Raw genomic sequence first — 23,908 nt, forward strand, 5'->3', positions numbered from 1 at the left:
AAAAAAATTCTATTTAATTCTAGTAATAATTCTTCAAGTCGACTTAAATAAAGGTCGAAATTAATTTTAACTTTATAATAACTTACTTTAACAATCGTTATAATATTTATATAAAGTTACATAAAGCGGTAAGCCTTAACTTCACAGAGATAAACCTTCATCGCAACTATCGCAATGAGCGGATCAATATTCTCAGCGATAGTCAAGCGGCACTAAAAGCGATCTCCTCCTATGAGATCAAATCGCTACTAGTGCAGGAGTGCAGAGAACGGCTGAACAGCCTTGTGGAACGGAACCACCTAATATGGGTGCCTGGTCACAGAGGTAAAGCCGGTATCAAAACTGGCTGATGAGCTCGACCGCTCCGCAGCCTCCACCAAAATGGTAAGACCCGAACCCTTTACTGGGGTGGGTCTCCATACCATAAAGGAACTACTTAATAATGAAGAAGGAGTGGGCAGGGAAGAGCAATGGCAACGAGCACACGATATGCGGCATGCCAAGTTGCTGATTGAAGGGTATAACTTGAGCAGGAATAAACTCAGGCTACTGGTCGCATTTTATACCGACCACTGCAAGCTGAATAGGCATTTGTATAACAAGAGCCTATCCTCTTGCGCTAACTGCCGGTTCTGCGACCGGGAGCCTGAAATACCGGAACACCTGCTGAATTAAGGCCCTTGGATCCATGTTTCCGGATACGGAGCGCATCGCCTCACTAGCACCCGGTAGGATATTGGATTTCATCAATGTGCTAGGGCTAAGTGAGTCTTTGTGATCCTTATCTATCAATCTAATCTAATATAAACCTTGAATTTGAGGTAACAAAATTATTGAGAATTTTATTTTCTATATTACTGGTGCTAATTACTAAGAACTGTTCTGAAATTTGATAAGAAATGTTTTCATATCACCAAAAAATTTAGAGGCTTGATTACCCACCTTTGAAAATCGTATACGATATACTCGTATACAATTTATATATTTGAGAATATAAATAAATAACACCGACAGATACTTAACAAAGGCAACTTGAATCAACAAACTTACCATTGGCAGCACTATAATATATGTAGTTGTTTTCTTTGACGCCATTTTTATTCGTAGCTTGCTTTATGACAATTTTCGATTCTTGGCTGTCACATTTCACATTTCAGTCTAGCACTTTAAAAGACTTGATATTCATTTATATTTGCCGCTTTCTTTGAATACATTTTCGTGTGTGTTGGTTCTGGTGGTTGGCACGTGTAGTGTTTGACTAAAAATTAGTAAAAAAGTACAAAAAATCTGACATTGAAAAATATTTAATCTCTACTAAAAATGGAGCGAGAGGAATTCTATGGTAACCATTTAAATTTTGTTTCCTAAACATAAATAAAAAATATTTCATGGGCATGTTGCTTTCTTAATTTAAAACTTATTTATAAAGGTATGGTATATACTTTTGTTTCAGGAGTGACGCTTAGCGAAAAGGAACCTTTGGCGCAATATGAAATGGAAGAGCCAACTACTACCGCCGAAGACCAAAAATTGGTAATCAAGCAGATTTGCCTTGGTGCTGAAGCTAAAAACGGCGAATTCAATGTAGTACAGGTGAGTGTCCGTTTAACGAATACAGGTGTAAGTAATGGGGAAAACGTGTCGTTTTTAAGTCGTTTATTTTTGTTCCACAAAAGCTATTTATTTTTACCGAGGGAGAATGTTTTGCTTAGTTCAGTGTTATTTTTTTATTCACAATTATTCAATGAGAATATGATTTCTTCCAACATATATATTTATATAACATATTTCATATTTTCAGGTGGAAACAAGAATTAATCAAAAAGAGACATTAAAAATACCAATTGCGGTGCTTAAAGCTGGAGAAACGCGCGCATTACGTCCGAATGTAGAATTCTTGAATACTTCAGTGACATTCAAGCTAATTCAGGGGACAGGGCCCGTTCATATGTACGGTCAAAATTTATATGGCCAAAATTTATACGGTGAAAACTCTGTTGAGTATGGTGAAGTCCCTTGGTCTGAAAATGAAGAAATGGATGATGAAGATGATGATGAATATGATGAAGAAGTGTCACCGCCACCACAAACAAATGGAAAAAATGGCCATAAAAGAAAATGAATGTAAATTGCATTCAGCAGTAAGAAATTAATGGTTATACCCAAGTTAAGTTTATTACATAAAAGGATTGTAATAGAAATCATATTTTTGTATATTTAAAATAAGAATATTGACCGTATGTCGAAAGTTTGCTACCTTTAAAATAATTAAAAGGAAAATGTATTAGTGTACTATGGAATGATGATAAAAATTAATACAATAAGGAAACAAATTTTAACTACGAAAGTAATTTTTATATTAGAAAAAGTAATTTCAATTTTACTGTACAACTTCCATTTATTTTCTTATATAGTAATAATATTAACTCTATTAATAAGAGACTTTTCTAAACGAAAACCATCTACGTTGTTTTCATTTAATAATCACTGTTGGAGACAAATTTTTCATTCATGGTTTGTTACCAACTCCTAACTAAGTTAAATAAACTATTAAACCACGAAAGTAATGGTATATCAATTAAAAAAAGACGTTGAGTCTAAAAGAAATACATTTTCATTATTGTTGAACATGATTTACAAAATTTGATTGTGTGTATACATACAGCGTATGGGTATGTACAATTACATGTGTATTTACAAAATGCATCCTTGACTAAAAGTGTTTATACTCAGGCGTTTTTACTCCATAATTTTACGGCAGGATTGTAAAAGTTAAGGCAATTTTGCTACCGTTTCTTGATTATTATTTCGAGAGGATATTACAGAAATTAAATAAGTTTTGAACAACTGATTGACCAAAGATTAGACATGATAGTATAAACAGGATGCAACATATGGTACAATGTTATCCAGAGTCGAAATACTTTCAGTCACGGCTGCATAAATATACATATGATTTTGGCATGTACATATTTGAAAAAGCTGTGTGCGTTTCATCTGATCCCCTGTATATAAATTAAGTAATTCGTATGCACCCGTTTATCCGCTTCATTTTATTGCAACACTGGTTACATTCGCGATACAGACATTTTTTGACGCGGCACTCTGTAATTGATAATAAATCAAATTTTCATTTTGAACGTTAGTGTCTTAAAAAGGAAAAAGTAAGAATTTATATACATGTGTTAATTGCTTTCGCATGCTGACCGGGGTGCACCCGCGCGCGCGCACACGCACCTGATGTGTATAACTCGTCGGCGATCGCTGGGATGAATTAAATCAAGTTTACTACTCCATTCCAACTGTTTCATTTCGTGGCGTAGTTTTTTACGGTCAAAGTATGAAATTACACAACTGATTGGAATCCAAAATATTGAAGTGATAACTACGACGGTCACTGAGAATGTAAATGATAATGAATAAAATAGAAAAGGCTTTTTAAATTCAGAATTATACTTACTGACAATATTGTCTTTTAAAAAACGTAAAACGCGATTGATATTTATCTCTTCGATGATATCCCAAAAGCGTTCTACAACATCTTGAATCGTTTTTTCACACACACCCTAAGATTAAAAACACAAATACACATGTAATAGAAGCGTTTTGGTCAAAAATGTTAATGTTTTCACATTTACCTTGTTGCAGAATCCTTGTATGCATGGAGTACCATCGGGTAACATATCGGCAGGCTCCACTGGAAAACAGGTTTCGTTTATGCTCATACGGCAGCAACTGCGAGTATATACAACCAAATATTAGAAATAAAAAAATTAACATATTTGTTTAATTTATAAAATTACCGTTTGCAAGCATCTTGTATGATGTCGCACATACAGCTCTGCAAACCTTGTGTCTCACAAAATGGTATGCATTTACCGTTTCTGCATTGCCCTCGCTCTTGGCATATTGTTCCGTCAGCCATTGGCGGAGATTTCGGACATTCGGCATGAGTACCCGAACAGCGTGCCTCCTGCTCACAGGTAGCATACTGGGCGTCCCGACAGTTCATTCCTGCCGGCATGAATTGGCAGTTTTGGCAGCAAGGCGAATTTTTATCGCTACACACAGCTCCTTGGTTTCGACGCAATTTGCAGTTCTTATCACAGCAAGCGTCATTGTCTTCTGTGCCGAGCAAACCCGCATCGCACTGTTCATCGCCTTCTACCCGCAAATTACCGCAGAATGATTCTTCGGGTTCCGAGAAACATCGTCCTGACTTTGCTTGCAAAACTTTGCGTATCGAACGTAGAGAGCACGGTGAGAATTTCTGTATATATATACTTGTATATCTGTTCAATTCTGTTACTAAAAAAGTTTACCTTATTATTAACATCATATCCGCTGACAGAATATGTATACATGAGAAAACTTCCACCCTGTGAGGCACTTGGTGAGCATTCTGGTATATCTGGGTCGTGCTCAGACCCCCAATTATGACCAAACTCATGTGCCGTCACTAAATCGGCTTCACGCGTTATAACTCGCTGTCCATAATGATTTCGGGAGCTACTTAGTCCCGAGTTCAAATACAGGGTGTAGCCATTTTTGAAATACTCTATTAAGTAACATATACAAAAATTTTAAAGTATAAAAAACATATTAAAATGTAAAAATATAGTCTTTGAACCGAACGGGAGAATGTAAAACTAACAGAAGTAAGCATATTAAAAAGTATATGTGAAAAAAAAATAATGGGATAGCAAATAACAATGCCTATAAGTTTAAACACAAATTATTTACATCGGCATATATTAAAATAAAGGAACAAAATAATGCTTTCAACTGATATTTTAAAACTCGCTTATATTCATTTTAGTAACCTGGTGTACAAATTCCACCAACGGAATTACGGCGAGGAGAACCCACATATGCCAAGCCCAGAATACCGCCTTCAAATTTTAGATCAGTAAAAAGATGTGCTAAACAAAAATCTTTATGGCTATATTCCCTTGAAAACACCTACACCAAATACAAATATCATAATATTAGGAGATGAGAAGAAAAAGCAGAGAGAGCATAAATGTACAATGGATGTTTGATAACCTCAAAAAGGCCTAAAGTTAGCCAAAACTTACAAACTAAAATTTTTCACCATATTTACCTCTAGTAGATTGCGCACATCCCACTTTTCTCGAATCATATTGTAATGAGCTTCTCCGCCTCGCAGCCGCGTCGGTTCAGAATGCACAACTATTTTCTTTATCACAAACCCCATACCTTTAAAGCCTTCCTGATCCTAAAAAAAAATTAAATTATTTAAGAGTGAGCAACTAGGTTCAGACATTTGTTTATTTACAGTTCGATCCTGCCATACAGTATCGTTGTATATTTTGTGGACCCGATCTATCAGACTTATCTATAAGAAAACGAATATAAGAATATTTATTTTATTAGGGTTTTAGATTTTCATTATCTGTACCAAGTAATTTATTGTTGTTTTGGTATTCCCTCCTCCCATCTCTTGAAAAAAACGATAATCGGCCACAAGCAAAAGTGGGCAACGAGTTTTTGTAGGTGTGTATTCATACTGATCCGCCTGTCGCTTTCTGCGAGATTTCGTAATATCATTCTCATGATGTAGATGGCCATCCATATTAGAATCTGCCATATCATCTATTTCCAATTCTATGGATGATATATATGTATATATAGTTTACAAATTACGATATGTTATTTCAATATCTACCTAAACCTTCTTTAATATATCCACAAGGCATTTGCCCACCAGGAGGACCATTCCCATGCTTATTCCAATTTAACTTCACATCAGAAACTCTATACGCTACCATCGTCTTCTCTGCCGAACGTGGTAAATGTCTCCACGATGGCTCAATGTGATATGTTTCGTCCGGCAGATGTATGGACATTGTCATTAAGCCATCATCTATGTGCGCTCTTACAGATGATTCTAATTCACCAAATACTCGCCCGGTAAAAAAGCTATCATGATCTGCATTAAAATAATAGAACTAAATTACAAAGGCATATGCTTATAAAGATGTGTGTACCTAAATGCACCACTGTCTCGTTACCGTCGCCGTCTACATTATATGCTTTAAATTTGCTATGTAATACCTCACGGTGCGGATGTAGTATAAGTCGAAAATTTTTACCCAAAGTCTTGAACTCTACCTCCTTGATCACGTTATAGGGGTGTGAGCTCTGTTTAATTCCGCGCTTAACAATTTTGTGTCTACAGTCTTCACTGCGAAGTACTTCATAATGTCGCAAAGTCCTATGTAGTGTTGCTGTGGAATTATTCCTTTACTAATTTGCATTTTAGTTTATACATACATTACTTACATGCATTCTGAAGAAAAATTATTAATAAAATTACCAATAAAGCACAATTTCCATGAAAACCTCTAAAAATTGTTGTCATTTTCACTAATTTTCGCACAATATTGATTTTTTGTCCCTTCTGTTTTTCATTGCCACCTTATACGTAAAGACCAAAAGCATATTAAATTGAAACAGAAGAGTGGCAACCTTACTTTCACCTGAATTTGTTGTTGTGAAATATGTAACCATGCGCTCAGTTGTTGACAAGCGACGTCAATTCTTTGATTGTAAACAAAACATATAGAATGCAAAACAGCAGAAGAAGTAAAGGGCGTATAAACAAAGACCTTAGTATAAATGTCAAGCAAAACAATACCAGCTGAGACTGCGAATGCAGGAACAGAATTTGCTGTAGAAAAGAATAATGCAGTGTCCAATTTTCTAACTTTGAAAATAACATTTATGCAAATGAATACTGAATTACACAACCATACAATTATATATAGTTCGATAACGCTAAGTTTGAGTATCGAATCGAAAAAATAAATCGTCAAACTCGATTTTTCGTATAAGACACACGACACATAATATTAAAAATTCTAATAAATGTGTCCGAAGTTTTCCTTGTGGAGAATATCATTGTAAGAGCATCACTTTAAAATTTCTAAAAGTTTGCCGTTTTTTTATAATTAAAAAATACCCAAAATAAATTTGAAAATGGTACCTAATGAATAATACTTTGGAAAAACTCACTCACTGTAGAAAAGTTTTATAATATGCAACTTACTATACCTATTGAAAACTAAACATTTCAACGGATGTTGGAGCTTTTCAAACAACTCAATTAGTTTCTCTAAAGAAATAAAACTCAAAGCGAGCAGAGTTCAAGAATTCGCGGTGTTAATTTAGTAAATAAAATTTTGCTTACAATATTTTCGAAAATATGCACTGTATTAGGAGAATGAAAAAAATGAGAGGTAATGTGTTCTCACTTTAAATTATACTCAAATTCTTTGGCTAACGTTCTCCATTCGCATAAGCATTAGCAAATCAATTTTGGGCAAGAATTGGTAAAAACTGCTAATTAATATTAATAGTATTCTTATCACATAAATATCTTATCTTAAATATCGGGGTAGGCGTCAACAACAAAATATTTTGTTATACCAATTGGGTAATCGCGCAGTAGACACGAAACAGGCCAGGTACTCTTCATTAACGATAAGAAGGAACGACAAATGGTAAGTGCATATGTGAATTACTTCATATCTCTATATAATTGATGAGTTCTAATTAACAAGTGTCTTTGGGACCTTAAGTTAGTCAGTTATTAGTCATAAAAATTTGAGAATTTTTCGTTATCGGTGAAGCAAATATTTTTATGTACTAAACAATATAATGATATTGGACATTTACAGATGAGCTACGATGGATTATTATCACTGTCGCAGTTGACAGATGAGAAGTTAAGTCTCATTCAAGGGAATACGACTCCACTGTCGCCAAATACGAGTAAATCAAGTGACAAAACTGCTGCATCCAAAGGGGCGGACAGTGTAGTAGTACCCGCACTTGTCGACGTTACAGTTGAAGAAGAAGAACAAGCTGCGACAATACAAACCATTCAGTTGCCTTCAGTCAGTAGTGAGAGTAACAATGCAACTTTTATAGGAAATTTGAGTGCATCGACCGCAACAGCCACTGAAACAACAGCGCCCTTTAACACATCAACGGACGTATTAAACGGGGATATATCAACACCGCAACGTAAGATTTCTGCGTCATCACGATTTATGAATGCGTTCCAGCATTTATATTCGAGCGCAACTTCTGCAAACACAACGACTGACGCAGACGAGATCGATATTGCAAATTCTACAAACGGAATGCCTGCAGTCAGCCGCACACCCCATAAGGGTATGGAATCAAAACTTTTGTCAATGTGGCATAACGTCAAATATGGTTGGAGCGGAAAAATCAAACCAAATTTTTCTAAAGAGCAGCCAGTCTGGCTTCTGGGGCGATGTTATCATCGCAAATATACTCCACCATCATCCATGGAAAGCTCTACTGAACTCACTACAAACTCTGGTGGCGTAATTTCAACGTCAATAAATAGCAGCTCTTACGAAACGCCAGAACAATGTATGGGTAATAACCATGCTGTCCCCATCAGCAATATTTATCCGCCACTCAATGCTCACCAAGTAGATGAAATAGTAATTCCACAAGAATTAGGTATGGATGCGGTAGAGAATCAAGTAGCCGACCATCCGTGGGAGGAGGGTATTGAGGGTTTCCGTCGTGATTTTTATAGTCGCATTTGGATGACTTACCGCAGGGAATTCCCGACAATGAATGGTTCTAGTTACACATCTGATTGCGGCTGGGGTTGCATGCTGCGCAGCGGGCAAATGTTGCTGGCACAAGGGCTTGTTTGCCATTTCTTAGGCAGAAGTAAGCAAAAAAATTTTTTCAAAGCATTAACTCAACTCAATATAATTGTATTTTTAAGGTTGGCGTTACGATGCAGAAACGCAGTTACACTCTACTTTTGAAGACAATATGCATAAAAAAATTATTAAGTGGTTTGGCGATAGTTCTTCAAAGAGTAGTCCTTTCTCGATACATGCTCTGGTTAGCTTGGGTGAGGAAATGGGCAAAAGGCCAGGCGATTGGTATGGTCCAGCATCCGTTTCATATCTTCTAAAGTAAATGGTGACGTTTAAAGCAAAATTATGTTTATAATGCGTTATAATAATTTGCAGACAAGCACTGAAAATGGCGGCTCAAGAAAATGCTGACTTCGATAATATAACAATTTATGTAGCTAAGGATTGTACCAGTGAGTTATTGTCATCTTAATATTCAAGTTTCTCAATTACAAATAATTTTTGATAACACTGGATCAAAAGAAAACATAATTGTAAAAATGTAATAATATTAACTGAAAATCGAATGCATTCTTACTTATAGTTTATATGCAAGATGTGGAAAAAGAATGTCGAATACTAGAGCCGTCTCCTCAAAAGCATGTTCCCTGGCAAACAACACGACGTACTGAATTGCCAAAATCACTAAAACAACAATGGAAATCGTTAATTCTGTTAATACCACTTCGTTTGGGATCGGAAAAACTAAATCCCGTTTACGCGCATTGTTTGAAATTATTACTGAGTACAGAATATTGCATTGGTATTATAGGCGGCAGGCCAAAACATTCATTATATTTCGTTGGGTTCCAAGGTAATATTATCACATTAATAGAGGGGATATGTTTTCTTAGTTATTTATAATTTTTAGAAGATAAACTGATACATTTGGATCCTCATTATTGCCAAGAAATGGTCGATGTTAATCAGGATAATTTCTCATTACAATCCTTTCATTGTAAATCACCTCGAAAATTGAAGACTTCTAAGATGGATCCAAGTTGTTGCATCGGTTTTTACTGTGCCACGAAAATTGATTTTGATAATTTTGTGGAAAGTGTACAGTTAGTAAGTTCAGTTTGCTTGCTTAATTTATGATTTTACTACATTGTTATTTTCTCTAACATATAATTTTTAAGTATCTACATCCGATGCGTTGCACCTCCGGAACAATGGATAAACTTACATCTTCATCACATACTAGTGGACACAGTGAAGGTGCTCAATATTCTGAAATGAACTATCCACTTTTTACATTTTCACGCGGACAGTGTCCTGAGGAAGAATGGTACGCAATCAATGATTCCCCTTACAAACCATTGCAGCAACAAGTGACTCAAATGAAGCAGGAGTTCGATCTACAAAGGAATAGCATGACATATATTAATGCGCAAGACGATGATGACGAGGAAACTGAAGAATTTGTATTACTCTAAATTGTTTAAGTGAAATCCATACCAATTCATAATATTAATGCATCCTTTCATTCACTTAATTTATAAGTCAAGCGCCTGCATAATGTGATTGTACAAAAATGTTAAACTCTCACTGTTTATTCAGAACTAACTATATTTACTATTATCTAAAGCAAAGAAAAGTGTCCTCTCATTTGCATCAGTTGGATCCATCCTAAAATAGTGCATCCTAAACGTATCTCAAACATTAAGACTTACTTCATTTTTGCATATTTAGTAACTCCTTTTGGATAAATATTTTATACATAGTTACAGTGTTACCTGTCTGCGCATTTTAAATGAAACTCATTTCATTTCACTAACTTTATTTCCATTCAAATTGTAGATTAAAATGATAGAAGTTTGCCAAACAATGAATTGAAATTGCATATATACCCAGTATTATGAGGTAATGCTTGAGATGAAAGTTTTGTGCATTAATACTAACTTCTTCTTAATGACAGTTGTGATTCAAATATTTATTACATTTTATTTATATGGTGTGTAGTACTTCGATGAACGTAAAATATAATTCCACGTTTGTTGTATTTATTTTTGTCCATTTTTAATAAGCGTTGAATCGCTTCACTTTTTGTAAATAACACTTGTTTGAAATGTTGACTCATTAAACAAATCTCATATTTTACTGTTACAAGACTTAAATTCATTATCCAAATTAACTTGAATACTACTGTAGGTAAAATTTAAATTCCAAAGTAAATACGGATTTATTTCTTGTATGTATGAATTCAGTTTCTTTAATTATTAACGTATTTACGTTGACGAGTGTTGTATTTGTTTATTAATTAAGATAAGTAGAATATTAATAAGAAAATACAAACACATATGATTTATTTGATTAAAAGTACTGAATCATTTATTAATGTACATACATATATACTTATATATAAGTGATAAATAAATAAATAATAAATCTAATTACATCATACTTACATCGTACCAATGCGTTTCTAAAATACTTTTTTTTTATATTAATTTTACTTTAGTTTGGTATACAAAAAATTAAATCTACATAACCGGAACGGAACGATTTATATTCGAATGAGCAGATTTGTGTATACAAATATTTGAAGAAAGCTTAATGCTGGTACGTCAATTGTACCAGTGCTTTCCATTTTAAACAGTTTATATACATCTGAGATGCTTACTTAAATAAGTATTTAATTCAGTCTAATAAGCCCCTAAATTGATATTTTGAATTTTTACCAACTTAAATACAATAGATGTAACTAACTGTTTAATTATATTACCGAATGCACATAGACGACTTATGATATTTTTGAGTAACAAAGGAATGTGTAAATACCTTTTTGGCGCTAACATGCTTACATACATACGCGTTTTTAAATTACTCACCATAATTATTAAGTATTTTTTAGCACATGCATACATACTGAATAGTGTAATAAAAACTTGTTCTGTTGAGAACTGTTCTCTGCATCATTCCGATTCTAAAAATAAGCATTAATTTGGAATTCGGAATTGCATGTTCTTAATATTCTATATATAGTAAGGACATTGGAGTCTGTAGCTAACAAACTGTTGTATATTAATGCTTGAATTATAAATGTTTTACTTAAGTAATGAAATTAGACTACACTTTTTAATCTCCATAAGAATTTCAATTTAAATTTCAAATAATTGAAGAAACGACAATAACGTTTACAACACGATTTTGCTTAATTTTTCTTTTCGTTTTCTCTTTAATAGCTTGCTAAGATTTTCTCGAGCAGTTATTGCTTTTTCTGTATTTAATTTTAATGCATTTTGATAACTCTCTATGGCTTCATTTAGTTTCTCCCAACGATGATACAGAACGCCTAAGTTCGTATGAAACAATACATTTAATGGTTCCACCTCTATTATATGCTTGTACAGCTCTTCAGCTTCCACGTAGTGCTTTAATTTTCCGAAAACGTTAGCTCGTATGAACATAATACTTGTTTCATTCGGAAGATGGGTTAACGCCTGTGCCGAAACTCGTATAGCATCTTCGTACAGCCCTCGGTTGTCCAGCATTGTGAGTATGTTAGCCCAAGCTTTGGGTTGACGCGGATTCAAAGCAATTGCTTCTTGCCAATGCTGCATCGCCTCACTATGCATTTTCTGATCAAGATAAAGATTGCCCAAGTTGTAGTGACATACAGCATAGTTTTTCCGATATTTTAATGCATTTTTGTAACTAAGTAATGCACTTTTATAATCTTTATGTGCTGCCTGAACAATTCCTAAATTCATCCAAGCAGTAGCAAAATCAGGTACTACTGCTAATGCTTCTTTAATGTATTTTTCGGCATCATCTAGCTCACCCATCTCACGATATAGGTTTCCCAAATTCATAAGTGCTGATTCATATTGTGGGTAGAGACTGATTGCCTTATGATAATGTGTGAGCGCTTTGTCACGATCAAATCTATCCGTTGCCAAACGTGCTATATTATAATGAACCTGAAATTTGTAATGCGTTCAAAATATTTGTATATAAGAGATGCATCATAGATACCTTAGCGTTATTGGGACAGACTTTTAATGCAGAAGCAAAAAGACTATCTTCTGATAACCACTGCTTAGCTCGTTCTCGTGTTCGTAACAGTAGACAAATGAAACATAACATCAGTGCCCACTTATATAACTGTAACAACCATAGTTTTGGATTGCTGTTATATACAAAGCTTAAACCTTGTGCCACTAAGAAACAAAAGCCAATAGATGGTACATAAAGCACACGTTCAGCTATAACAAACCCAACTTTAATAACTCCTGAAGCCGGCAGAAAAGGTATCACCATTATGCCCAGTCCAAATAAGGGTGCGAAATTTTGTCTGCAATTAATAATGGCAACTATTGCAAGGGAATACATAGCCAAAACTGCCTGCAAGCGCAAATCCCAGATGTCTGTAATTAATCTAATACATCCTAAAGCCCAGTCAAAACTTAGCCATTGTGGACATAAAAGAATCCACCAGTTAATGGCATATAAATAATTCTGGGAAAGTATGCGAGTTAAGAGATCATCACTAAGTGCTATAGGATTATCCATTGGTTTGAAACGAGGGATCTGAAAATTTTGTAGCCACAAACGAAATATTATTATTACAATAGTAGCAACTGCATATGTAGCATTACGAAATGAACATATGAATTTCAATTGTGTTCTCCAAGGGTAAACAAAAACCTGTGTTCTCGCGAATTCAAGAAAAATGCATGCAACTGGAATAGTTATAGCTGTCTCCTTAAAGAATATCCCTACTGCAGTCAGTAAGATAATCAATACATCAGTACCAGCACCTAAACATGTTCTGTGATAAGTAAGCAAGAGAGCTACTAAATATAATGTGCAGAATATCAATTCAGCTCGACCAACTACTCCACAAACTGCTTCTGTGTGAATCGGATGTATTGCGAAAAATGTTGCTGCTACTGCGGCTACTTGGTTAGAAACTATTGTTTCAAACCGGAGCTTGCGAAGAAGTTGCCACACGAGAAGAGTATTTATACAATGTAATAATACATTAATAGCTTTCATATGTTTGGCACGAAATCCAAAGATAGTATACTCCAAATGAAATATCAATGTTGTTAATGGGCGGTATGACTTGTGCGATTCTGGGCTGAGTAATGACGTGCCCCAAAAATCATGTTTAAATATTGCTGTCCAATTTGTTGGATAAGACGTCACATCAACGTTTTTTACGATAGCTACGGTATCGTCGAAAACGAAACTTCCATTGAGTGCGTGTGAATAACTGGCCAAACATAAAATAATTAAAACACATTGGAAAAGAAGACGTTTAACCAAGCAATACTTTTCATCACTATTATTTCCCTTTGAAGTTTGTTCAGTTGGCTTTTTACTCTTCTCCATTTTTTATTAGTTTTCTCATTAGTGTATAATAAATATGTTATATTATTAGCTGATATTTATGAAAGCCACTTCTCGTTAATATTTTTTATAGACTTTATAGTAAGTTCTTTTATTTTCAAATGCTCGTATAAACATCTTTTTAAATATATGTATCAAGGTAGAGGCATATATTTATATCAATTGGGGATGGGATAAAAGAATAAATCGACTACAGCTGATTCATATTGTTACAAAAGTAGTATTAAGTTAGGGGTATTCTCTTGCTCTTGCAAAACCCGGTGCACGGTGCAAGCATTGCAGATTTACAACGGCACAACAACAAACACACACAGAAAAATATATGCAAGGGCTGTGAAATATGTCAGACCAAAACCCATGTATATTAGCGTGCAATGTCACGCAAAAATAAAATTGCAACCCTGTTATAGTTGCCATTTTACATAAAGACATATTACGACGTTAAATTGTTGAGAAAGGTAAATTTGAACTAGATTTTATAATTTCTATTTAAATTATAAAGTTTTGTTACAGTTTTTTTTGTTAAAAATGTATGCAGAAGGTGCGCCAATTCACAATAGCCATGCACAATAGTCATTTACAATAAATTGACTGAATCAGTCGCTCATATATCACTAGATTCTGCAATGGGTGCTCTCGTGCCCTTGTATATTTCGGTGTAGTATTTTTGCAATCTGCAATCTTGCAAGAGCAAACCCCTGTTGTATTTGTATTGCTATATGCATCCCTTATTATGAACAATAGCTGTAGGTATATGGAATAGCATTTGTCTTGTTGTAGACATCTGGCGCCGCGGCTGTCTGCTTGTCGAAACAATAGACATCTGGCGCCGCACTGTCTGCTTGTCTACTTAAACAATTGCTGAGTCTGGTGCCGCGGCTGTCTGCTTGCGTCTGGCGCCGTATAGCATTATGTTCTGGTAATTTCCAGACGCAATATTCTAGAAGGACCCGTCGGCATCAGCGAGAAGTGCGTGGCTATTGTTACAAAAAGTAGTATTAAGTTTTATTTGTATTGCTATATGCATCCCTGATTATGAACAATAGCTGTAGGTATATGGAATAGCATTTGTCTTGTTGTAGACATCTGGCGCCACGGCTGTCTGCTTGTCGAAACAATAGACATCTGGCGCCGCACTGTCTGCTTGTCTAGGTAAACAATTGCTGAGTCTGGCGCCGCGACTGTCTGCTTACGTCTGGCGCCGTATAGCCGTATGTTCTGGTAATTTCCAGACGCAATATTCTAGAAGGACACGTCGGCATCAGCGAGAAGTGCGTGGCTATATAAGCCGTGACAGCGCCAACGTAATCAATCAGTGCTAAGAGTAAACTGCTATAGTGTAGACGAGTTGTGAAATAAAGAGTTGTTGAATTAAATTAAACAGTGTTGATTTTATTTGTCAATCCAGAGATACGAACCTAACAAAGTAAACTAGCAAGAGTAAATTCGTAACAATTGGTGTCAGAAGTGGGATTGTCAAATAATCCAAATTCAAAATGGTTAAATTCGGAGAATTGAGAATTCAGCAATTAAAAAAGGAACTGGAGGGGCGTAATTTGCCGATAAGCGGGCAAAAGGCGGATCTGCAGGCACGATTACGTGAAGCAATGGAAGCGGATGGAATTAATGTCGACGAATTCGAATTTGATGGCCCAGAAACTTCTACAAAGGTAGAAGAAAAAGTAGAAGAACAACGAACATCATCAAGTGTGGACATGAACATGCTGTTAGTGGCTATTAAGCAAATGGCAGAGAATGCAGTGCAAACCGAAAATCGTCTGGCACAGCAAATGACGCAAATAGCTGAAAATACATCACAGTTAGAGTCTCGCCTTACACAACAGATTACGGAAAATACTACACAACTACAAAAACAAGTGCAAGAGAAATTTTCAAAATTTGAAGACGAATTAAGCACTTTAAAAAATGGCGAAGAAAATTTAAAATCAGAAGTTCTGCAATTAAGTAATCGTGTGCGAGAACTGCAACTACATGGCCCTGCACCATCAACAAATAATCAAAGATTGAAGGCACCCACATTCGATGGAAGTATTCCATTTCAAATTTTCAAACTTCAGTTTGAAAAGACAGCAACGGCCAATAACTGGAATGCAGCGGACAAAGTGGCGTCCTTGTTTGTATCATTGAAAGGACCGGCAGCAGAAATCCTTCAGACTATTCCAGACTGTGAACGGGACAACTATGAGGCATTGATGAGTGCGATAGAAAGACGTTATGGTAGTGAGCACCGGAAACAAATATACCAGATCGAACTGCAAATAGGGGTCAGAAGATGAACGAGTCATTGCAAGAGTTCGCAACTGAAATAGAACGACTGGCTCATTTGGCAAATGCAGATGCACCTGTGGATTACATTGAGAGGGTAAAATTCAATGTTTCATAAATGGAATTCGTGATGTGGACACCAAACGCGCCACATATGCAATGCCAAAAAGAACGTTGCTGAAACGGTTTCGCACGCCCTCACACAGGAAACAGCTTCCCTACTAAGTAAACCAGCACCCAAAGTACAAAGGGTTGAAATGGAACAACCGGCGCTGATGGAGGAAATATTGAAGACTCTGAAGACAATTGCTGCACCGCGAGTAAATACAACAGGCAGATGTTTTCAACTGTGGAAAAGCGGGTCACTTTGCCCGAAATTGCAATATAAAAGTAAACCCATCAAAACGGAAACAACCAACAGATAACGAGGACGGAGCATCCACATCTCACAAGTCGTTAAACTAAAACGGAACAGTTCAAAGGGGCGTGAGCTGGTTCCCACAACTATTTGCCCCACCATCTCGATATCACAAATAGGTCGCCCATGACAACAATCTTACTATCAACGGTATCGTAAATGGACGACTGTCAACGCTTACTTTGGATACTGGTGCCACACATTCAATTATCCGACCGGATGTGGTAAGAGGAACGGTTGAACCATTAGTCGGTTGCAAGCTTCGAACGGCCACCGGGGAGGAAGCAGCTGTCGCGGGAAAAGTGTTTTGCAAAGTGATGATTGGTACCCTGGAAGTTAATCACACCTTCATCGTAGCAGAAATCACGGATGAAATTATAATGGGAGTAGATTTCATGATTGATCACGGGGTTACTTTGGATTTAAACAAGCAAATGCTGTTTTGCCAGAACATGGAGATGCCTATAAACACCGGATATGTGACCAACGTTGAAAGTAAGAGGGTGATTGTTGATGATAATCAGAGTATTCCACCAAAATCTGAGGCGATTGTATGGGCTAAAGTGAATGGAGGAGGTGGGACTGAAGAGTTGTGGATTGTGGAACCAACAAAAATAGATACACCCATATTGGTAGGAAGAACGCTTGTGAAAACTAGTGAAGACGCCACCATTCCGGTCAGAGTAGTGAATGAATTCAACACGCCTATAAGTCTGAAGAAAGGAGCCGTAATTGGACAGTGCCAGAATATAAGTGCAATAGCACAATGCGAACGGTCACAACAGAAACCTACTATTGAGCCACAGCAGATAAGTCCTACACTCCTAAATAATTTGCTGAACGAACTGCATGGAAATGAAAAATTAAAAGCAGAAAAACTATTAAAAAAATACGCATCCATATTTGCAAACGAAGGAAACACAGGAAGAACCGGCATTGTCAAACATCGCATAAATACTGGAGACGCTAAACCAATCCGACAAGCTCCGCGTAGGGTTCCACTAGCAAAACGTGAGGATGCTAACAAAATTATTGAAGACATGCACAAAAACGGTGTAATCGAACCTTCAATAAGTCCATGGAGCTCACCTATCGTCTTAGTTAAAAAGAAAGATGGTAGCACCCGTTTCTGCGTAGATTATAGGAAGTTGAATGATGTCACAAAGAAAGACAGTTATGCTCTACCAAGAATCGACGATACATTAGACACCTTGTCTGGAGCGAAATGGTTTTCTACATTAGATCTACAAAGTGGATATTGGCAAGTCGAGATTGATGAATGTGACCGTGAAAAGACCGCTTTCAGTATGGGCGACGGGTTATGGGAATTCTCTGTGATGCCATTTGGGTTATGTAATGCGCCTGCAACGTTCGAGCGACTGATGGAACATGTGTTAAAAGGACTCAACTGGAAGACATGTTTGGTGTATCTTGATGACATTATCATCATGGGAAAAAGTTTTGATGATCATCTGAAAAATCTAGAGGAAGTCTTTCAGCGAATAGCATCAGCCGGATTACGCTTGAATCCCAAAAAGTGTTCATTATGGAAGAAGCAGGTCACATATCTCGGACATAAAGTGTCAACTGAGGGAATTCACACCGAGGAAGGAAAAATAAAAGCAGTGCAAGATTGGCCTCGACCCACCAACATTCATGAACTCCGCAGCTTCCTCGGCTTATGCACGTATTATCGCCGTTTCGTACCTGGATTTGCGAACGTGGCTAGAAGTTTACATGATTTAACAAAGAAGAATCGCCCGTTTTGTATGGCAGTTGGAACAAGAAAAAGCGTTTGAGCAGCTTAAGGAACTACTTTGTACGGCGCCGATGTTGGCTTATCCAATACCTGGAAAGAAATTCATCCTGGATACAGATGCGAGCGCTTATGGAATTGGAGGTGTCCTGTCTCATCTCATCGACGGACAAGAAAGAGTAATTGGGTATTACAGCAGAGTGCTCGGGAAACCAGAGAAAAACTACTGTGTGACGCGAAAAGAACTACTAGCTGTGGTGGAATGTGTAAAACATTTCCACAAGTATTTGTATGGACAACGATTCTTGCTGAGGACTGATCATGCAGCATTAAAATGGTTATTACAGTTTAAGAATCCGGAAGGCCAAATTGCACGATGGATCGAAAGATTACAGAATTACGACTTCGAAACGGAACATCGAAAGGGGATTCACCACAAAAATGCGGATGCATTATCACGTCGCCCTTGTCCACTGGAATGTAAACATTGCTCCAAATCAGAGGGAAAAGAAGGTATAATCGACGTGCGATTACTGAATATAGAACCTGAAGATGATTGGACTCCTCACCGCATCAGAATCAATCAGCTGGAGGACCCTGATCTTGCAAAGCTGATAATAGCCAAAGAAAATGGGGTACGACCACCAAAGGAACAAATAAGTAGCGAGAGTCCAACGGCAAAAGCATATTGGGCCCAATGGAACAGCATAAACCTCGTTAATGGATACCTTCATCGTACCAGGGAAAGCGAAGATGGCAAACAGTCTCGTCTGCTGATCATAGTACCGAAGTCCATGATCCCGAAAGTATTGAAAGAATATCACAATGGACCTAGTGGAGGGCACCTTGGAATTACAAAAAACTATAGAGAAGATTAAACAACGGTTCTACTGGATCGGTTGTCGAGATTCCATAGCAGAATGGATAAGTAATTGCGTAGAGTGCATGGCAGCTAAAGGTCCTAAAGCCAAAAGTCGCGGTAGGCTACAACAGTACAACGTGGGATCACCATTTGAACGAGTCGCAATGGATGTTGCAGGTCCGTTCCCAACCAGTACGGCCGGTAACAAATATCTACTGGTTGTCATGGACTATTTCAGTAAATGGCCAGAAGTATATGCCTTACCAAACCAGGAAGCGAAGACCGTAGCCGAAGCGTTTGTAGAAAATTGGATAACAAGGTTCGGAGTGCCCGTCGAATTACACTCAGATCAAGGCAGGAATTTCGAATCTTCCATTTTCCAAGAAGTCTGTACATTATTGGGCATCCACAAGACACGGACAACAGCGTTACACCCACAATCAGATGGGATGGTAGAGAGATTCAACCGAACGCTCGAAGAACATCTGCGGAAAATCGTTGATAAAGATCAACGGAATTGGGACAAGTGCATCCAGATGTTCCTGCTGGCGTATCGTTCAGCGAAGCACGAGACAACTGGTTACACACCAGCAAAGATTATTTTCGGATCTGATCTGCGACTCCCTGCTGATCTTAAGTTTGGAACGAATCCTACAGCTGTAAGAAATGATGGAGATTATTGTTCTGCCTTAAAGGAAGAAATGAATGAATTGCATCTAATGGTAAGACAGCATACGCATCTGATGAGCAATAAGATGAAGGACCGGTTCGATCAAGCGGCAAATTCAAAAGGTTTTGAAGAAGGTGATCTGGTCCTGTTGTACAATCCACTTCGAAAGAAAGGCTTGTCCCCGAAACTACAGACAGCCTGGGAAGGACCCTATATGGTGATGAAACGACTTAATGACGTGGTATACCGCATACAAAGACATGGAAAAGCACGATGTAAAATGAAAGTAGTACATTTGGAGAGGCTCGCCCCATTTGGTTCAAGAGGATTTGTGCCTAATCGGGACGATTAGGCTTTAGTGGAGGGCAGTGTTACAAAAAGTAGTATTAAGTTTTATTTGTATTGCTATATGCATCCCTGATTATGAACAATAGCTGTAGGTATATGGAATAGCATTTGTCTTGTTGTAGACATCTGGCGCCACGGCTGTCTGCTTGTCGAAACAATAGACATCTGGCGCCGCACTGTCTGCTTGTCTAGGTAAACAATTGCTGAGTCTGGCGCCGCGACTGTCTGCTTACGTCTGGCGCCGTATAGCCGTATGTTCTGGTAATTTCCAGACGCGATATTCTAGAAGGACACGTCGGCATCAGCGAGAAGTGCGTGGCTATATAAGCCGTGACAGCGCCAACGTAATCAATCAGTGCTAAGAGTAAACTGCTATAGTGTAGACGTAAACTAGCAAGAGTAAAATTCGTAACACTATATAAGCCGTGGCAGCGCCAACGTAATCAATCAGTGCTAAGAGTAAAACTGCTATAGTGTAGACGAGTTGTAAAATAAAGAGTTGTTGAATTAAAATTAAACAGTTATTGGTTTTATTTGTCAATCCAGAGATACGAACCTAACAAAGTAAACTAGCAAGAGTAAATTCGTAACAATACATACATACAACATTTTCTTTGTTTCAGAGATATAAATCAATCATTAAACCACATAACCAATATTAAATTATTTTTTTTCACTCGTGTTCTATTTTATTTCGTGTTTCATTCATGCCATTGTAAATTTCCGAAAATGTTACGTTATTTTGCATTTCAGGTGACGATATAGTCTTTAGATCGGGACTTTTATTCAACAATACAGGTGACAAGGTAGACATATGTATATCGAGAAATCCGTTATAATATTGTAACGATTTTACTCCTTGCTAGTTTTACGTTACTGGGTTCGTATCTCTGGATTGACAAATAAAACCAATAACTGTTTAATTTAATTCAACAACTCTTTATTTTACAACTCGTCTACACTATAGCAGTTTACTCTTAGCACTGATTGATTACGTTGGCGCTGCCACGGCTTTATATAGTGTTTACGAATTTACTCTTGCTAGTTTACTTTATTAGGTTCGTATCTCTGGATTGACAAATAAAACCAATAACTGTTTAATTTAATTCAACAACTCTTTATTTACACACTCGTCTACACTATAGCAGTTTACTCTTAGCACTGATTGATTACGTTTGGCGCTGTCACGGCTTATATAGCCACGCACTTCTCGCTGATGCCGACGTGTCCTTCTAGAATATCGCGTCTGGAAATTACCAGAACATACGGCTATACGGCGCCAGACGTAAGCAGACAGTCGCGGCGCCAGACTCAGCAATTGTTTACCTAGACAAGCAGACAGTGCGGCGCCAGATGTCTATTGTTTCGACAAGCAGACAGCCGTGGCGCCAGATGTCTACAACAAGACAAATGCTATTCCATATACCTACAGCTATTGTTCATAATCAGCAATACAAATAAAACTTAATACTACTTTTTGTAACACTGCCCTCCACGAATGCCTAATCGTCCCGATTAGGCACAAATCCTCTTGAACCAAATGGGGCGAGCCTCTCCAAATGTACTACTTTCAGTTTACATCGTGCGTGTCCATGTCTTTGTATGCGGTATCCCACGTCCATTAAGTCGTTTCATCACCATATAGGGTCCTTCCCAGGCTGTCCTGTAGTTTCGGGGACAAGCCTTTCTTTTCGAAGTGGATTGTACAACAGGACCAGATCACCTTCTTCAAAACCTTTTGAATTTTGCCGCTTGATCGAACCGGTCCTTCATCTTATTGCTCATCAGATGCGTATGCTGTCTTACCATTAGATGCAATTCATTCATTTCTTCCTTTAAGGCAGAACAATAATCTCCATCATTTCTTACAGCTGTAGGATTCGTTCCAAACTTAAGATCAGCAGGGAGTCGCAGATCAGATCCGAAAATAATCTTTGCTGGTGTGTAACCAGTTGTCTCGTGCTTCGCTGAACGATACGCCAGCAGGAACATCTGGATGCACTTGTCCCAATTCCGTTGATCTTTATCAACGATTTTCCGCAGATGTTCTTCGAGCGTTCGGTTGAATCTCTCTACCATCCCATCTGATTGTGGGTGTAACGCTGTTGTCCGTGTCTTGTGGATGCCCAATAATGTACAGACTTCTTGGAAAATGGAAGATTCGAAATTCCTGCCTTGATCTGAGTGTAATTCGACGGGCACTCCGAACCTTGTTATCCAATTTTCTACAAACGCTTCGGCTACGGTCTTCGCTTCCTGGTTTGGTAAGGCATATACTTCTGGCCATTTACTGAAATAGTCCATGACAACCAGTAGATATTTGTTACCGGCCGTACTGGTTGGGAACGGACCTGCAACATCCATTGCGACTCGTTCAAATGGTGATCCCACGTTGTACTGTTGTAGCCTACCGCGACTTTTGGCTTAGGACCTTTAGCTGCCATGCACTCTACGCAATTACTTATCCATTCTGCTATGGAATCTCGACAACCGATCCAGTAGAACCGTTGTTTAATCTTCTCTATAGTTTTTGTAATTCCAAGGTGCCCTCCACTAGGTCCATTGTGATATTCTTTCAATACTTTCGGGATCATGGACTTCGGTACTATGATCAGCAGACGAGACTGTTTGCCATCTTCGCTTTCCTAGTTACGATGAAGGTATCCATTAACGAGGTTTTATGCTGTTCCATTGGGCCCAATATGCTTTTGCCGTTGGACTCTCGCTACTTATTTGTTCCTTTGGTGGTCGTACCCCATTTTCTTTGGCTATTATCAGCTTTGCAAGATCAGGGTCCTCCAGCTGATTGATTCTGATGCGGTGAGGAGTCCAATCATCTTCAGGTTCTATATTCAGTAATCGCACGTCGATTATACCTTCTTTTCCCTCTGATTTGGAGCAATGTTTACATTCCAGTGGACAAGGGCGACGTGATAATGCATCCGCATTTTTGTGGTGAATCCCCTTTCGATGTTCCGTTTCGAAGTCGTAATTCTGTAATCTTTCGATCCATCGTGCAATTTGGCCTTCCGGATTCTTAAACTGTAATAACGATTTTTAATGCTGCATGATCAGTCCTCAGCAAGAATCGTTGTCCATACAAATACTTGTGGAAATGTTTTACACATTCCACCACAGCTAGTAGTTCTTTTCGCGTCACACAGTAGTTTTTCTCTGGTTTCCCGAGCACTCTGCTGTAATACCCAATTACTCTTTCTTGTCCGTCGATGAGGTGAGACAGGACACCTCCAATTCCATAAGCGCTCGCATCTGTATCCAGGATGAATTTCTTTCCAGGTATTGGATAAGCCAACATCGGCGCCGTACAAAGTAGTTCCTTAAGCTGCTCAAAACGCTTTTCTTGTTCCAACTGCCATACAAACGGGCGATTCTTCTTTGTTAAATCATGTAAACTTCTAGCCACGTTCGCAAATCCAGGTACGAAACGGCGATAATACGTGCATAAGCCGAGGAAGCTGCGGAGTTCATGAAT

The 23,908-nt window shown here is 37.6% G+C and overlaps 4 protein-coding genes across 8 annotated transcripts; 2 read left to right on the forward strand and 2 right to left on the reverse strand.

The window, feature by feature from the left end:
- Positions 1-1,138: 1,138 nt before the first annotated feature.
- On the forward strand, positions 1,139-2,461 carry LOC105225773 (nucleoplasmin-like protein). The gene is made up of 3 exons (XM_011204388.4): positions 1,139-1,342; positions 1,454-1,593; positions 1,802-2,461. The coding sequence occupies exons 1-3, from the start codon at positions 1,321-1,323 to the stop codon at positions 2,120-2,122; spliced, it is 483 nt and encodes a 160-aa protein (XP_011202690.1). The 5' UTR covers positions 1,139-1,320; the 3' UTR covers positions 2,123-2,461.
- A 135-nt stretch (positions 2,462-2,596) lies between these two features.
- On the reverse strand, positions 2,597-6,465 carry LOC105225774 (ADAM 17-like protease). Of its 3 annotated transcripts, none has more exons than XM_011204390.4 (13): positions 6,307-6,465; positions 6,012-6,251; positions 5,690-5,953; positions 5,423-5,628; positions 5,300-5,359; positions 5,105-5,239; positions 4,824-4,962; positions 4,323-4,558; positions 3,804-4,270; positions 3,639-3,735; positions 3,461-3,566; positions 3,238-3,397; positions 2,597-3,105 (listed from the first exon to the last, which is right to left on the reverse strand). In XM_011204390.4, exons 1-13 carry the CDS (start codon positions 6,383-6,385, stop codon positions 3,069-3,071), a joined length of 2,226 nt encoding a protein of 741 aa, XP_011202692.3. In that variant the 5' UTR covers positions 6,386-6,465; the 3' UTR covers positions 2,597-3,068. The 3 variants fall into 3 exon arrangements, with proteins under 3 accessions (XP_011202692.3, XP_011202691.3, XP_049303601.1); XM_011204389.4 differs by having other exon boundaries at positions 3,181-3,397; XM_049447644.1 differs by lacking the exons at positions 2,597-3,105; positions 3,238-3,397; positions 3,461-3,566; ... (1 more) ...; positions 3,804-4,270; positions 4,824-4,962 and having other exon boundaries at positions 4,382-4,558.
- Positions 6,466-7,205: 740 nt separating this feature from the next.
- On the forward strand, positions 7,206-11,124 carry LOC105225805 (cysteine protease ATG4D). Of its 2 annotated transcripts, XM_049447646.1 has the most exons (8): positions 7,206-7,355; positions 7,425-7,526; positions 7,704-8,742; positions 8,801-8,996; positions 9,054-9,130; positions 9,262-9,531; positions 9,589-9,785; positions 9,857-11,124. In XM_049447646.1, the coding sequence occupies exons 2-8, from the start codon at positions 7,524-7,526 to the stop codon at positions 10,151-10,153; spliced, it is 2,079 nt and encodes a 692-aa protein (XP_049303603.1). In that variant the 5' UTR covers positions 7,206-7,355; positions 7,425-7,523; the 3' UTR covers positions 10,154-11,124. The 2 variants fall into 2 exon arrangements, with proteins under 2 accessions (XP_049303603.1, XP_049303604.1); XM_049447647.1 differs by lacking the exons at positions 7,206-7,355; positions 7,425-7,526 and adding an exon at positions 7,539-7,649.
- On the reverse strand, positions 11,022-14,239 carry LOC105225775 (protein O-mannosyl-transferase TMTC4). 2 transcript variants are annotated; one of them, XM_011204392.4, is made up of 3 exons: positions 13,999-14,219; positions 12,696-13,938; positions 11,022-12,640 (listed from the first exon to the last, which is right to left on the reverse strand). In XM_011204392.4, the coding sequence occupies exons 1-3, from the start codon at positions 14,055-14,057 to the stop codon at positions 11,855-11,857; spliced, it is 2,088 nt and encodes a 695-aa protein (XP_011202694.2). In that variant the 5' UTR covers positions 14,058-14,219; the 3' UTR covers positions 11,022-11,854. The 2 variants fall into 2 exon arrangements, with proteins under 2 accessions (XP_011202694.2, XP_011202693.2); XM_011204391.4 differs by having other exon boundaries at positions 12,696-14,239.
- Between the last annotated feature and the right edge of the window lie 9,669 nt (positions 14,240-23,908).

The sequence above is a fragment of the Bactrocera dorsalis genome, chromosome 2 (assembly GCF_023373825.1).
Source record: "Bactrocera dorsalis isolate Fly_Bdor chromosome 2, ASM2337382v1, whole genome shotgun sequence".
In the NCBI taxonomy this organism is placed as follows: domain Eukaryota; kingdom Metazoa; phylum Arthropoda; class Insecta; order Diptera; family Tephritidae; genus Bactrocera; species Bactrocera dorsalis.